Raw genomic sequence first — 14,525 nt, 5'->3', positions numbered from 1 at the left:
CAGGCTTTCTATTTGCAAGGCTGGCGGATTTAACTAATTGAAAGCATCAACTGTTGCAGTTATTCCCAATTTTGCTGGTGTAGGTGTGTTTGGGAGGAATGCTATAGTTTGTTGGCTCATTTCTAAGATCTTTGGCTTGCCACATTCTGAAGACATGGAATGACTTAAAAATTAGCATGGGCAAAATAGCTCCTCCATACTTTCTTGGAACTATTAGTTTTCCTTAAATATGGTGGCATAGAATATCCGTCACTTTTCAGGGGCAGGTAGGGGTGACCCAAGACATTTTACATCCTGGGGCAAAGGAGAAGATGATACCCACCCTCATTTCATGTAAAAATGCAAATTGGACCTTTAGTTGAATCTTACTTCTGAATTTTCAATGGAATAGCATTGTCCACTGCACCTGAAGACTAGACCTAATTTATAAGGTGCATGGTGGGCTATGTGAGAGAAATAGCCCAATTTTCAGAAGGAAATAGCAGGAGTTGCTGACCCAAACTGATAGCTTTTCTGACAGTTCTGTATAGGGCCTCCTTGACATGTCTATTTCTCAAAAGAAACAGTCAATTTTGTTTCGGCCACGGAATGATAACTGCAACTCTAGAGAGGTTATGATGGTGTTACTTAGAAAACCACTTATCCAGGAGCTACAAATAGAGCCTACCATTCATGAGTGAGGTGTAGCACAGTGGCTTGCAGATGGCTAAATATTGATTGTACCACATCACAGCCAGGAGATATAAATATTCATATGATTCATATATCCTGCTTTTCTGTTAGATCTGTTTTGTACTTTTTGGCAGAGTAAAGGTCCGTATTTCTAAAGCTCTCTGAGGGTGAAAAAGCAGCTACTGCTGCTAGAAAGGAAGAGGTGAAGAAAGGCCTTGGCAAGCTTGGGATTCCATATAATGAGGTAGGAATTCATTTTGTGTGTCTGCCTCAAAGGAAGGAGTGCAATGAGGCTTATTCTCAGACAAGATTGTATACAGTTGCAGATTCAGACTTTTTGCCATCTCTCCAGACTGAACAATGGGGGTAGAGACACTCCTTCAGGTATGCAGGGCCAAAACCATTTACGGCTTTAAAGGTCAGCACCAACACTTTGAATTGTGTTTGGAAACATGCTTGGAGCCAATGTGGATCCTTTAAGACCGGTGTTATATGGTCCTGGCTGCCGCATTCAGAATTAAATGGATGTCTGCTGCTTCCGCTGCATCAGCTAATCTCACCAGTGTCAGAATGGGCTGATTAGAAGGCACTTTGACAAGTCTATCCACCCCCCAAAGGAGCTGGCCTTGCACAGAGAAAGCTTTTAGCCCAATCCTAAAGCCCAATCAGAGTAAGAATAATGTTCCCTGCCCTTAGCCTCCTGGTTAAATAATAATAATAATAATAATAATAATAATAATAATAATAATAAATTTTATTTATATCCCGCCCTCCCCAGCCGAAGCCGGGCTCAGGGCAGCTAACAACACTAAAACAGTACAACATTATAAAACATTATAAAAATGAATTAAAATCAAAATTGATGGCAACCATAAACTAAAGTCTTGTAAAGATTGCCAAAGGAGGGAATCAGGCTGCGCCCTGACCAAAGGCCAGGTGGAACAGCTCTGTCTTGCAGGCCCTGCGGAAAGATGTCAAGTCCTGCAGGGCCCTTGTCTCTTGTGACAGAGCATTCCACCAGGTTGGAGCAGCAGATCGATGCTAGCTTTGCCCCACTGTTGCATCTCCACTGTGAGATATAAAATGCAGGTCCCAAGATTCTGAGTCCTGGGACCCCTTCAAAATAAAGCCTGAACAAAATTGGTGAAGCAACACAGAGTTTATTGATTACACTTTTTTGAAAGTGTGGGCATCCAAAAGCAGCCACACCCAAGTTCAGTAAAACACAAGCATATATTTCAACCAAGCGCAAAGTCCCTCCCCTGCCTCCCCGTTGGTTGGGGGCGTACAGGGTTCACAGCCTATCATGACCGCTTAATTAAAATACTAAATTCTCTGCCTCTGTTGACATCTCCCATTCCTCTGAATTCAGAGACCATCACCCTTTATTACTTTTGGCCAAATAAGGAAGTGTGTTCTTATGCTCTTACACATTTATCCAAGTGATAAAGCCACTTCCCGACTGCCTCTTAGGTGGACATGAGTTCTGTCCTGCTGAAGCATGCTGAAATGTCCAGATAAACCACATTCTAGCAGCAAAACGCCCTGTTTCCAGGCATTCTAACCCCATGCCAGTAAAGGTAAGCTTCTAAGCGAGGTTGCGGTTACTTAGCTGTCACAACCTTTTTCCTTAGCTATTGCAACTTGCGACCTTTGGGCCTTTTATGAACAAGTGACGTTTTCATTCCTTACATCCACGCCCACAAAATTGCTCAAAACCTCTTGCATCTTTGCATGTTGTGGACAGGGTGATGAAGCAGTGTGTGTGTGTGTGTGTGTGTGTGTGTGTGTGTGTGTGTGTGTTGCCTCATCATTTAGCTTAATAGCCACTGAACTGGTAGTCTGAAACATACATGAATATCAATGCAGGAGTTAGGTATGTATATATCGTTTGCTCAGTCCCTGTCCAATGTGCAAAAACCTGGTGTTTGTAGTTGTGGGAGGAAGGAGTGGCCAAGAGGGGTTTATAAAGAGGGTAAATTAGGCCACTCTGCATTCCTATGCCTGTCAAGCTGCCTTAAAGAGCTAATGGCTTCCATTATAACCTGCCTCTTGTACAGCTGGGTTCTCCTACCTTTCCTCACTGCAAGCAAAGGTAAGGAATGCTCCGTGTATAGCGGACTTCCGGGTTGGCGCCATCGCCGAATGGCGGACTCCCTCCGAGCTCCGGAGGGAGCCTGCTCGGCAGGGGCTGGGTTCTACCGCGCCGGCGACACGGGGACCCTCAAAAACCATGGGCGCTGAAACCCATGGGCATGGTGACTCGGCGGGCACCGTTTGCGCCCCCCGACCACGCGAAGGAGCCTTTTTAAAGGCTACGGAGCGGGTGACAGGGGGGGTGGTGCTGTGAGTCCTCCGCTTCCCCTGCCGAGTGAAGCCGCATGCCATTTGGTGGAGAGCGCTGACTTCTTCCATTGAAAATTTGGACTTAAAAGAATAACCCGTGAGTAATTGGAACTTGGATTAAAAAGGGGGGAAAAAATTTTAAATTCGGAGCGAGCGGGGGAGGTGCAAAAAGGAAGTCAGCCTCCCCCCTGTTGTAGAGGAGCTAAAGCAAAGGATTTGACAACTAAGATCGAGTGCAACCTTTTTTTTTGATAAAGTTATTAATTTCACGATGGAAAATTATAAGCTGGGCTGGAGGAGAAAAGTGGAATGTGAATTAAAATGCACCCCCCCCCCGGAAACCCCGGGAGCGATCCGTGAGAGCGCCGGGAGAGGAGAAATAGAGGTTTTGACAGCTGTCAAAGGAGCTGTCAAAGCGGAAGAACAAAAAGAGAACTTTGTTACGAGGACTTTGCTGGTTACATTTGTTATAAATTGGATATAAACTGTTTAAAACAAGGAATAATAAGTTACTTTGACTGTTGGGTGTGATCGGGAAGGAAACTGTATTACTATAAATCCCTCTAGAGGAGCTGTGGGACACTACAAGTACTGCTGGCATGGAATTTGAACAGGATTTTTTATCTCCTGGGAAACTGCAGAAATGGAACACTATTTTGTCTACAGAGGTCTATACACTAAAGGTGACAATAGATTTATCTATTGAAGAATGGAAGGGACTTGACGTAATGTTTTGTTCCTGAATAACAAAACCTCTGCAGAGGAATTAGAAGCTTTTTGGAATTAGAACATTTGTGCAGGAGAGCAGGAAAAAAAAAAAGAGGAGGAGAGAGAACAACAAGAACAACAAGAATAACAAGAACTGGACAGTTACAGATAGGTAGCCGTGTTGGTCTGCCATAGTCAAAACAAAAAAAATTCCTTCCAGTAGCACCTTAAAGACCAACTAAGTTAGTTCTTGGTATGAGCTTTCGTGTGTATCTGAAGAAGTGTGCATGCACACGAAAGCTCATACCAAGAACTAACTTAGTTGGTCTTTAAGGTGCTACTGGAAGGAAGAACTGGACAAAGTTGGAAGATAGACTCCTTCCAAGATTGGACATTCGAAACCAAAGATGATTAAAAGACGGCAAAGACTATTAAAAAGACGGCAAAGCGGCAAAGCGGACTGGTGAAGGACTATGGCTTAGATGTGGGAGCTCCAGGATGACAGTAGACATTGACGGACATTGGGAACACAACCGGGAAAGGGGGGAGGGAAATTTGGAATCCAAAGGGTGTTAAATTACATTTTATTCTTTTTTCTATTTTTTTATGTTAATCTGTATTGCATACTAAAGAGGGGAACTCGTGGAAGGGAACAGGTCGATTTTAGGGGATGGGAAAATATTTTTTAAATTGGGTTAATGATAATAATTTTAAAACTTGGGGTAAGAATTTGCTGAACCTATTTGAAAGAATTGGAATACAAGAGGGGGAGGGGAGGGGAAGTCCTGAGAAGATGCCAATGAAAATAAGGTTTTAAATTTGGATGTTTTTCTTTTTCTGTTGTATTTGAAAATCTTGAATAAATATTATTAAAAAAAAAAAAAGGAATGCTCCGTGTATAATTTCTGTTTCGTTCAAGCTGGATTATTATACAGTATTGGTGATCTCCACTTTCAGCAGATTTTATATAGACCTGACTTGCATAAGCTATGTTCACATCCAAGGCTAGAAACGCAGTGAGGTAATTCCTTCCACTGCATTTCAAGCCACATTTGTGGCAGAGTTGTTCACATCAGAGAAATGATGGGGATGTCTGCACCTGACACACATCATCTTTAGCTGTGATTTCTGCATTTCAGGGGGTTGAACTAGATGAGCTTTTGAGTCCCTTCCCATTCTACAATTCTGTGATTCTATGGTTCCCCTGTCCCAGTAACCCCACCTGTGCCAGTGTGATTGCTGTTAGGGTATACAGTGGTACCTCAGGTTAAGAACTTAATTCGTTCCAGAGGTCCGTTCTTAACCTGAAACTGTTCTTAACCTAAGGTACCACTTTAGCTAATGGGGTCTCCCGCTGCAGCTGCCGCGTGATTTTTGTTCTCATCCTGAGGTAAAGTTCTTAACCCAAGGTACTACTTCCAGGTTAGCGGAGTCTGTAACCTGAAGCGTTTGTAACCTGAAGTGTTTGTAACCCGAGGTACCACTGTATTCACATTAGGGTATATTCACAGGGGAACCGTAGAATCACAGAATTGTAGAATTGGAAGGGACTCAAAAGCTCATCTAGTTCAATCCCCTGAAATGCAGAAATCACAGCTAAAAATGATGTGTGTCAGATACAAATATCCCCATTCTCTCTCTGACTCTGCATGCAGTTTTCTAATCAGATTGAAGTTGGTCTGAGAAAAAAACATGCATTGAACTACAGGATTGATAGAGATTGTGGCTAATATTTTGTGAATGCAGAACAGGAGCAAAGAGCAAATCAGAGTAATTCTGATTTAGCTGCAATTCTATCAAAGAAAAAACCAGCTGGTGGAAACCCAAATTGATGTATGCTGCGAATAAGTGTTAAAGAGAGGTTTTCTCTAGGGGAAGCAGTTGTACAAGAGAAAGTGTGGATAAGCCCTAAGTGCAGTGAATATATGCATTCTACATTTTGTGTGGTTCGGCCATTTACCTTTAAAATGTGACCTTATAAACATGTATCTTACAACAGCAAGATACATTTGTTCCAGGATGTTCACTTACTGTTTCTCCTACTTCCGAATTTCCACCCATCTCTCTTAATGCAGCTTCTGAATTGCTTGTACCACTACTTTTTGTTTCCTCCACAGAATCCCTCTCTTGCAAATTCCCCTTCATTTACAAAGAGAAATCCTACTCTGCATGTACCAGGGACGGAGCTGGTGATAACACATTGTGGTGTAGCATGACGGATAACTATGACACGGACGGTGAACTTAATACCTGCTCCACTCAAGGTACGTTAACTGGGTACGTGGGTGGCACTGTGGTCTAAACCACTGAGTCCCTTGGTCTTGGTGATCGGAAGGCCGGCGGTTTGAATCCCCACAACAGGGTGAGCTCCCATTGCTCTGTCCCAACTCCTGCCAACCTAGCAGTTCGAAAGCACATCAAAGTGCAAGTAGATAAATAGGTACCGCTCCGGCGGGAAGGTAAACTGAGTTTCTGCACGCTCTGGTTTCTGTCACAGTGTTCCATTGTGCCAGAAGAAATTTATTCATGCTGGCCCCATGACCCAGAAAGCTTTCTGTGGACAAATGATGGCTCCCTCGGCCTGAAATCTAGATGAGCACTACAACCCCATAGTCACCTTTGAATAGACTTAACTGTCCAGGGGCCCTTCACCTTTACCTTTACCTTTACCTTTACCTTTAATCTGGTGGTTGCAAGAATTTCCTTGGGAAACGCTTCCTGGGCAACAGCCAGGTGTGCAAAAAGACATTGAATTCTATTTTGTCCTGTGTCTGTCAGAATTAACAGTTGTTTCCATTCTGCTGCAGTTCAGTTTCTGTCAAATGCTACATCATTTTCCTCACTGTCTTGAATTTAACGTAATTAACGTGAGTTAGAAATTGAATATAATTTGAGGGTGTAATGCTTTCTGCAATATTCCTTTCAGTGTAAAGGAAACATTGAAGCTATAAGAAAGAGAAAGTTACTCCTTTTTAGAAATAATTCCCCACAGTTTGGAAGCAAGAGACTGGTTGTTTGCAAATTGGCATGACTTTATTGTATTTGCAGAAAAGATGCCCATGGCAACACGGTCACTCCTGTTTGTTGGCGATTTTGTAAAAGTATATTTAGGGGGGCATACGACTCTTGGCGCTGTGGGTTAAAGCCTCAGCGCCTAGGACTTGCCGATCGAAAGGTCGGCGGTTCGAATCCCTGCGGCGGGGTGCGCTCCCGCTGCTCGGTCCCAGCGCCTGCCAACCTAGCAGTTCGAAAGCACCTCCGGGTGCAAGTAGATAAATATGGACCGCTTACCAGCGGGAAGGTAAACGGCGTTTCCGTGTGCGACTCTGGCTCGCCAGAGCAGCGATGTCATGCTGGCCACGTGACCCGGAAGTGTGTCTGGACAGCGCTGGCCCCTGGCCTCTTAAGTGAGATGGGCGCACAACCCCAGAGTCTGTCAAGACTGGCCCGTACGGGCAGGGGTACCTTTACCTTTACCTTTACGACTGTTATATTTCAATAATTGGGAAAAAATTACGTTTACTCTCCATTCCTTCGTTTGTTTATTTATTTATTTATTTATTTGCAACTTTATATGTGAATTCCTCAGTCTAAAGAAAAGCCTACATGAAAAAATATTCGTATTGTCTTCTCCTACGATATCTTATGTTACATATGCTTACATAATACACTTTTTAAAAAGGATTTAAATATGTAAAATCATTAATTTAATTAGATATCAGTTGTGGGTTTTTCAAAAAAGAAGAATGTTTTGAGCAATGACCAATTTCATTTCCAAGATTGATACTGATGATGTTGGCTGTATTGATTTCTATTCTGAACCAAGGATGAAAATGCAAACAGGGGCAATCATGCTGGCTAATTTCTTTAATGGGGATAGGTCCATATCCATGAAGGGGTGCATCACACAATACTATTTCTTTGGTTTCTGTGCAGCCACAGAATGCTATCTTTTGGCCATGATGTCTTATGATCGGTATTTGGCGATATGCAAACCTCTGCACTATCCATCCAAATGGACATGTCATGGGTATTACAAGGAACAAGTGAGACCTGCCAAAAAAAAATAATAATACACTGTTGGTTGCCCCTGTTCATGATTTTAGCCAGTCAGCCACAACCTCTATCAGAATACCTGAATCCTTTCTCTCCCACCCCCAGTTTTTCATCCAGCTCAAGAAATTTTGACATTCCTCATCGGACTGTTTGGGTGATTTCTCACTTCATGTATTGGTTTTTCCTCGACATTTTTGTGTTTCTGCAATCTCCCTTAAGTCTCCTTATACCTCTCTCTTGTGTGTGGAAGTTGCCATTTCGACTAAGCAAAGTCACACACTTTTAAGAATGTGTTTGCTGTTACCTTCCAGGGAAGTGGTGAATGACGCCTAGCCTGGCCCCACAGATGAGGTAGGAACATGGCACCTTCATACTTCACACATGCCTGTTTGCTTCGGCTTCAGCCAGCCATTGGGGGGGGGGTGACAGGATAGTCTGCCATGTTTTAAATTTAAATTAGCCAATGGTGGTTTGTATGTGGGACAGGGTTTCAGTGGAAGACCAGAGAAACACAGGCTTCACTCTGGTCTGCCACTGGGATATTTAAGCTGGCTGCACTGGGAGTCAGCAGTGTGAACAGCAGCTGATCATCTCTCCCTCCCACCCACCCTACATATTGGCGTTGCCTTTGAGGTAAGTGGGCTCTGCGTATGGAAGGTGAAGCTGCATGTTGAGGTGACCCTAAACCCAGGCATGACCCTGTTCAGCGTCAATCATCAGGCAGGAGACTGACACAGCATATATACCCAGTGCTTAAGCCAATGCATACTAACATCTGTAATCAATATAGTTGTGCTCATTTTCAATTCCAAAACCTTGTTATGTCAGTTTATTCTTATGTTTCATCACCCCTTCCTGGCTCCCTGGGGGCTCACTGCGCATGGGCCTGCAAGTATGAGATTGTAGTGGCAGTAATTATCATTTCTATGATCGAGTAGGCAAAGCTTGCACTGGTTCATCTTCTTCCCCAGGGAAAATAGGAATATTCCAGGATCAAATCAGAAGCTGAGGTGGCTTTTGTGATTCCAGGGAGCCAGCATGGTGTAGTGATTAAGAGCGGTGAACTCGTAATCTGGTGAACCAGGTTCGCATCCCCGCTCCTCCACATGCAGCTGCTGGGTGACCTTGGGCCAGTCACACTTCTCTGAAGTCTCTCAGCGTCACTCACCTCACAGAGTGTTTGTTGTGGGGGAGGAAGGGAAAGGAGATTGTTAACCGCTTTGAGACACCTAAGGACAATGGTAAAGTGGGATTTCAAGTCCAAACTCTTCTTCTTTCTTCTTCTTCACTTACATACCCTCCAACATTCCTCTTATGAAAACATTTCTCCCTGGCAACTGACCCTCCTCAACCACCCATTTATTTCACCCCACAGCATTTCTTACCAGAAGAATGGTGAGGGCCACCATTAATACACCAATGGGACGCAGCACATACACCCTCCACTGTCCTGAGAAAACTCCTTAATCCCAATTTCATTATATTCTTTTGTAGATTTACAACAAGGAAAACACACAGCAATAAATAAATTTTAGAAAGAGGCAAGATTAGATGCTGACCCATAAAGTATTTTTTAAAGAAATAAAAAAAAACAAGATTCCTTGTGCTCCGCTCCGCTCCCCCTTTCTTCCTACCCAGGGCAGCCCTACCTTCTGCCTGCCCCTCAGAGCCAGAGCGTTGTACGGGGCTGGGCCTCAGTGGTGGCAGGTTCTCCTCCTCCTTGCCTGCTCTCCAGCAGCTGCAATGAGCTGCCCGAGGGAGGAGTCCAGCAGCCATGGCCATGGAGAGTCCATGGAGGGGCAACGGGATGCTGTCCTGCAGCTGCCACTGCCTTCATCTTCATCACTCAGGACAAGCACCAGTTCATCTTCCTCCCCAGGGAAAATAGGGATATTCCGGGATCAAATCAGAAGCTGGGATGGCTTTTGTGTCTCCAGGACTGTCCATTGAAATTTGAAACACTTGAAGGGTGTGCATAAAGTGAGCTGTGGGTGTGTGAACTGACTAGTGCCAGCCACCCCTGCTGTTCAGCCGGCAGTGCATGCCAGGTCCCTAGAGCACCAAATCAACCAGCCTCCCAAGCTGGCCAACAATAGGAAGGGGTTAGTGAAGGGTCCTTCACCCAGCCTAACCCCTGGGTGCTGACCATGCCCTAAGTCCCTTACCTGCCTGCACTAAATACCAATGAGCTTGGAAGGATCCCTCCCCAGCCCAACCCAGCTGCACTGCTATTCATCTCCAAGACTGCTGGGTGGTTTTCCACGGTGAGAAGAGAACGCGTGTCCTAAAGGAAAGTACTATCCAAAATAGGTAAACTAAAACTCTTTTTCAATAAAAATGAAAGATGTTATAGAAAAGCCACCATAGATTAGGGTTGGATTCTGGTAAGATTTTAAGAGTGGGTGATTAGCTTTTTCCCATTTGTACAGACAAACACATTACAAACACATTAAACCCTCACATCTGTGTGAGAGGCAATTGCCCTCTAAGGACACCATCCCTGTGGTTTCTTTTCTCCTTGAAGGAATGCCATTTTTCTCTCTCTCATTACTTTTTTAAGAGGCTTAACCCCAACAGTGCTGCACATAAAAGAAAACCTTGCCTATGCAATACTTTCTTCTTTCAAGTAGCTGACGACATTGCTTAGCTTTAAATACAGATGTGAAGATTTCAGAGAAGGAGAAAAGGAGAGAGAGAGAGAGAATGAAACAGAACAAAATATTTGGGAGATGCTGTTATATGCTATTATTCACTTAAGATTCCCAAGGTCCGGTACAGTCAACGTACAGCTCTTTTGAAGATTAGCTGGAGTGTATAAAGGATTGTATATGGTGATCTCCAAACCCAGAAATGGGTGAAGGAAGTATACATACCACTCAACCCCCAAATGGAATCAACTTTGAGGTAAACCAATTTTTTACAATAGTTCTTCCTCCTCCCCCCATCCAACCTGTGGAGAGTGAGATTCCCTTTTCTATATATTTGAGAGAGTGTGACAATCAAACCAATTGACTTGTACCAAAGCTGCCTAATGGGATCTGTTGTTTTGACGGTGACCATCTGAGTCCTGCACCAAAGCATATAATCAAATTGTTTAAACAGCAGCAACCGTGCATTTGGATGTCTAATTGGCAGCCCATAAAGAAGAGACATCCATTGTGATGCCCTCAATATATTATGGATCAGCCCCAGCCAGTTTGGTCATAGGTCAGGGTGGTGGGATTTGTAGCCCACAACATCTGGAGGGCACTATAAAGGGCTACCCTTGCCACAAATAATTTGTACCAAAAATAATTCTAAAAAAGAAAGAAAAGGCCCACAACTTGCTATCAAAGTTATATGCTGCAATGGAGAAAGAAACCACATTTGTATGGCCGGTCACTCTCTCTTTGATCTTCTGTGTAATACTGTGTTGATATATAGTTGGACTTCATGAAAGAGATTGTTCAAATCTGGGACTGATCATGGTTTATTTCAGAACACATTTCTACCCTACAAACTTGCAAACCTAGACAATAACAGTGGCCTTCAAAATCTGTTATATAATCATTTGCAATATGGTTTTTAACCTATTCATATATACTGTAGCTGCAAGCCACTGCTAGAGAAGGAGGGAATTCTGCATAAAATTGCTTGCATGGGTTGAGTATCCAAACATATCCATGTTAAGAGTACACCCATTGTTATCAATAGGAATTAATTGTTACTATGATATCCTTACCCAGTTCTTTGTAATGTCTTGCAATAACATAATCTTCAATATTTATCCAATGAAAATAGGGACATCCCATTCCATAATGATAATTTTACGGTTTATACCCCACACAACATATTGGTTTTCCCCATCACTTTGGGCAGATTCCAACATATATAAAACCGTAATAAAACATTAAACATTTAAAAAGCTTCCCTATATAGGATTACCTTCAGATGCCTCTAGGGTTGGATAACTAAATACCCTCCAACATTTATTCAATGAAAATAGGGACAACCTAAGGAAAAGTGAGACATTCCTGGATCAAATAAAAAACTGGGACGACTTCTCTAAATCAGGGACGTTCCTGGAAAATAGGGACACTTGGAAGGTCTGCAGTAATGGTTGTTCCTGACATAGCAATGCAAGCATGCTAATCTCAGTCAGCTCTGGATACTAGCTCAGTTGCAAAGAATGTGATGTTGCACAACTTCTGCCGTTGATGTTGACCTCTCTTGATTCTCAAGCTAAAGTTCTGCACAGTAAGCTACTTAAATCTCATTGTTTTCATGGGACTTTAAGCAATCTGTGTGTAGGGCTGCATCCCCATTCTCTAGCAGTGTGGTTCTCAAGAAGAGCCCATAGGTGCAGAATAGAGGCCTTCTTGCTAATGGTTGCCTTAAAAAATCCAAAAGTTAATCTCCAACATAGTAAGTTCTGCAGAGTTTTCATTTCCAGTGAGAAATTGAGTAGAAGTAACACAAGGAATACCAATAGCTAATAGTTTGGCACACACACCCTGAGGGGGTGGGGCATAATGGAATTCCTGTATGAAGCAGAACCTTTAGTTCATATGAATAAGAATTGCCTTTCTAGAGCAGACCAGCTCAACCATCACTTTATTTCCAAGATTGGACAACCAGATGCTTCTTTAAGCTCTCAGAAGGAATCAATGTGATGATGACCACCGTCTGTTTATGATGTCTCTAATATCCTGTTACCAGGGCTGTATATATTTTCCACCGAAAGATAATTCTCAGCAAAGAAAAATCCTTGCATTTCAGAGAAAATTATAGTATTTACAGATTCACTATGGAAATAGTAGGTTAAGGCCATGGAAGCAGTCAATACATGTTATATTGAGAAAACAGCTAACATAATACCTACCCTTCAGATGTTGGGGACTACAAGTCCTTGGGCACCATCCAAAATTGTCAGTGGCCAGGGATGATGAGTGCCAGATTTCTGTAGCTACCTGCAACTTTTAGCTTGACATGAAATAGGTCCTCTATTATTCTATTGTTAGTGCTGCTCTTTTACTTTTACTGCTGTTTTCCATTTCATTATTTTGTGTTTTAATTATTGGTGCTGTTATATTTACTTTTTATTTGTAAGCTGCTTTGAGCAGAAAAGCAGGATATACAAATCATATGAATCAATGAATAGTTATAAATCTGCTCTTTGTTTCACAACCTCCTTTCTTTCCCTGCAGCAACTGCAAAACAGAACAAATCAAACTACCATTGCCAACTTCATTCTTCTTGGATTGGTTGATCATTACCCAGAACTGCAGTCTCTTCTCTTCCTGGCTTTCCTAGCAATCTACTTTATTACCATGGCTGGGAATCTCCTCCTTGTTGTGCTAGTTCTGGCTGATCTTCACCTCCACACTCCCATGTACTTCTTCCTAGGGAACCTGTCTTGCTTGGAGATCTGTTACACATCAACCATTCTTCCCCGGATGCTTTTCAGTCTTCTAACAGGAGAGAGATCCATTTCTGCTAATGGCTGCATTGCACAATACTATTTCTTTGGTTCCTTAGCATCTACTGAATGCTATCTCCTGGCTGTGATGTCATACGATCGATATTTAGCCATCTGCAAGCCACTGCGCTACACCTCTCTCATGAATGGTAGGCTCTGCCTATGGCTTATTTGTGGCTCCTGGATAAGTGGTTTTCTAAGTAACATCATCATAACCTCTCTAGAGTTGCAGCTATCATTCTGTGGCCCCAACGAAATTGACCATTTCTTTTGCGATCTGGCCCCAGTGCTGAAGCTTTCCTGTAGTGACACCCATGTGGTGGAACTTGCAACCCTCATCCTGGCATCCATGGATACCATACCCCCATTTCTACTTACCTTGATCTCATATGTGCTTATCATCATCAATATCCTCCAGATCCAATCCAAAGGCATGAGGCAAAAAGCCTTCTCCACTTGTTCTTCCCATCTCATTGTAGTGACCCTCTTCTTTGGGTCTCTCATCAGCGTCTACATGGCTCCCACAACTGACATACTGAAGGAACTTCATCAATACTTCTCTCTCTTTTATACAGTCTTAACCCCCATGGTCAATCCCCTCATATACAGCCTGAGAAATAGAGATGTCAAGGAGGCCCTATACAGAACTGTCAGAAAAGCTATTGGTTTGGCTCAGTTACCTTAACCTTTACTGGGTGGCTTTTTATGTCTGTTTCCGCTAACAAGGAAGTAAGGAGCTGTAGCAAAATCTTTGCACAGCATGACAGTATTACATAGGAAGCTGCCATATACTGAGTCAAACTACTGGTCTGTTTACTCAATATTTCCTACACTGAGTGGCAGTGACCCTCCAGGATTTCAGACACTACCGAGCTTACCTGGAGATGTCTGGGGTTGAACCTGGGACCACCTGCATGCATTGCATTCCCACCAACCCCTCTTTGTAGGTGACCATGGAAGCTGTTGAAAGTAATGGTATAATTTATTAAAACAAATTTAAAAATAATAATTTCTTGTTAGTACTTGTGCCACAGCTAGAGAAGCTGAAGAATTCCAATGGAATTCCATTGCCTCTTTCTAAAATTTATGTATTGTTGTGTGCTATCCTTGTTGTAAATCTACAAAAGAATAAAATAAAATAAAATTGGGATTAAGGAGTTTTCTCAGGACAGTGGAGGGTGTAGGCAATGTGTCCCATTGGTGTATTGGTGGTGGCCCTTGCCCTTCTTCAGATAGGAAATGCTGGGGGGGGGTAGGCCTCATTCACCACTTCCCTGGAAGGTAA

The 14,525-nt window shown here is 43.0% G+C and overlaps 2 protein-coding genes across 2 annotated transcripts in view; one reads left to right on the top strand and one right to left on the bottom strand.

Annotated features, from left to right (window-relative positions):
• Positions 1-13,925, top strand: part of LOC307200549 (olfactory receptor 5AP2-like) — a gene marked incomplete at both ends in the record, with an annotated part of 240,442 nt that extends 226,517 nt beyond the window's left edge. Inside the window, one exon of the mRNA XM_079949085.1 lies at positions 13,240-13,925. Within this exon, the coding sequence (XP_079805211.1) occupies positions 13,240-13,925 (686 nt within the window). The remainder of the gene's footprint in view (positions 1-13,239) is intronic.
• LOC307200216 (epididymal sperm-binding protein 1-like) overlaps positions 1-14,525 on the bottom strand; it is a 180,738-nt gene that overhangs the window by 53,963 nt on the left and 112,250 nt on the right.

Source organism: Podarcis cretensis, assembly GCF_951804945.1.
Source record: "Podarcis cretensis genome assembly, chromosome: 13".
Classification (NCBI taxonomy): domain Eukaryota; kingdom Metazoa; phylum Chordata; class Lepidosauria; order Squamata; family Lacertidae; genus Podarcis; species Podarcis cretensis.
This window is presented reverse-complemented; position numbering and strand designations above follow the sequence as displayed.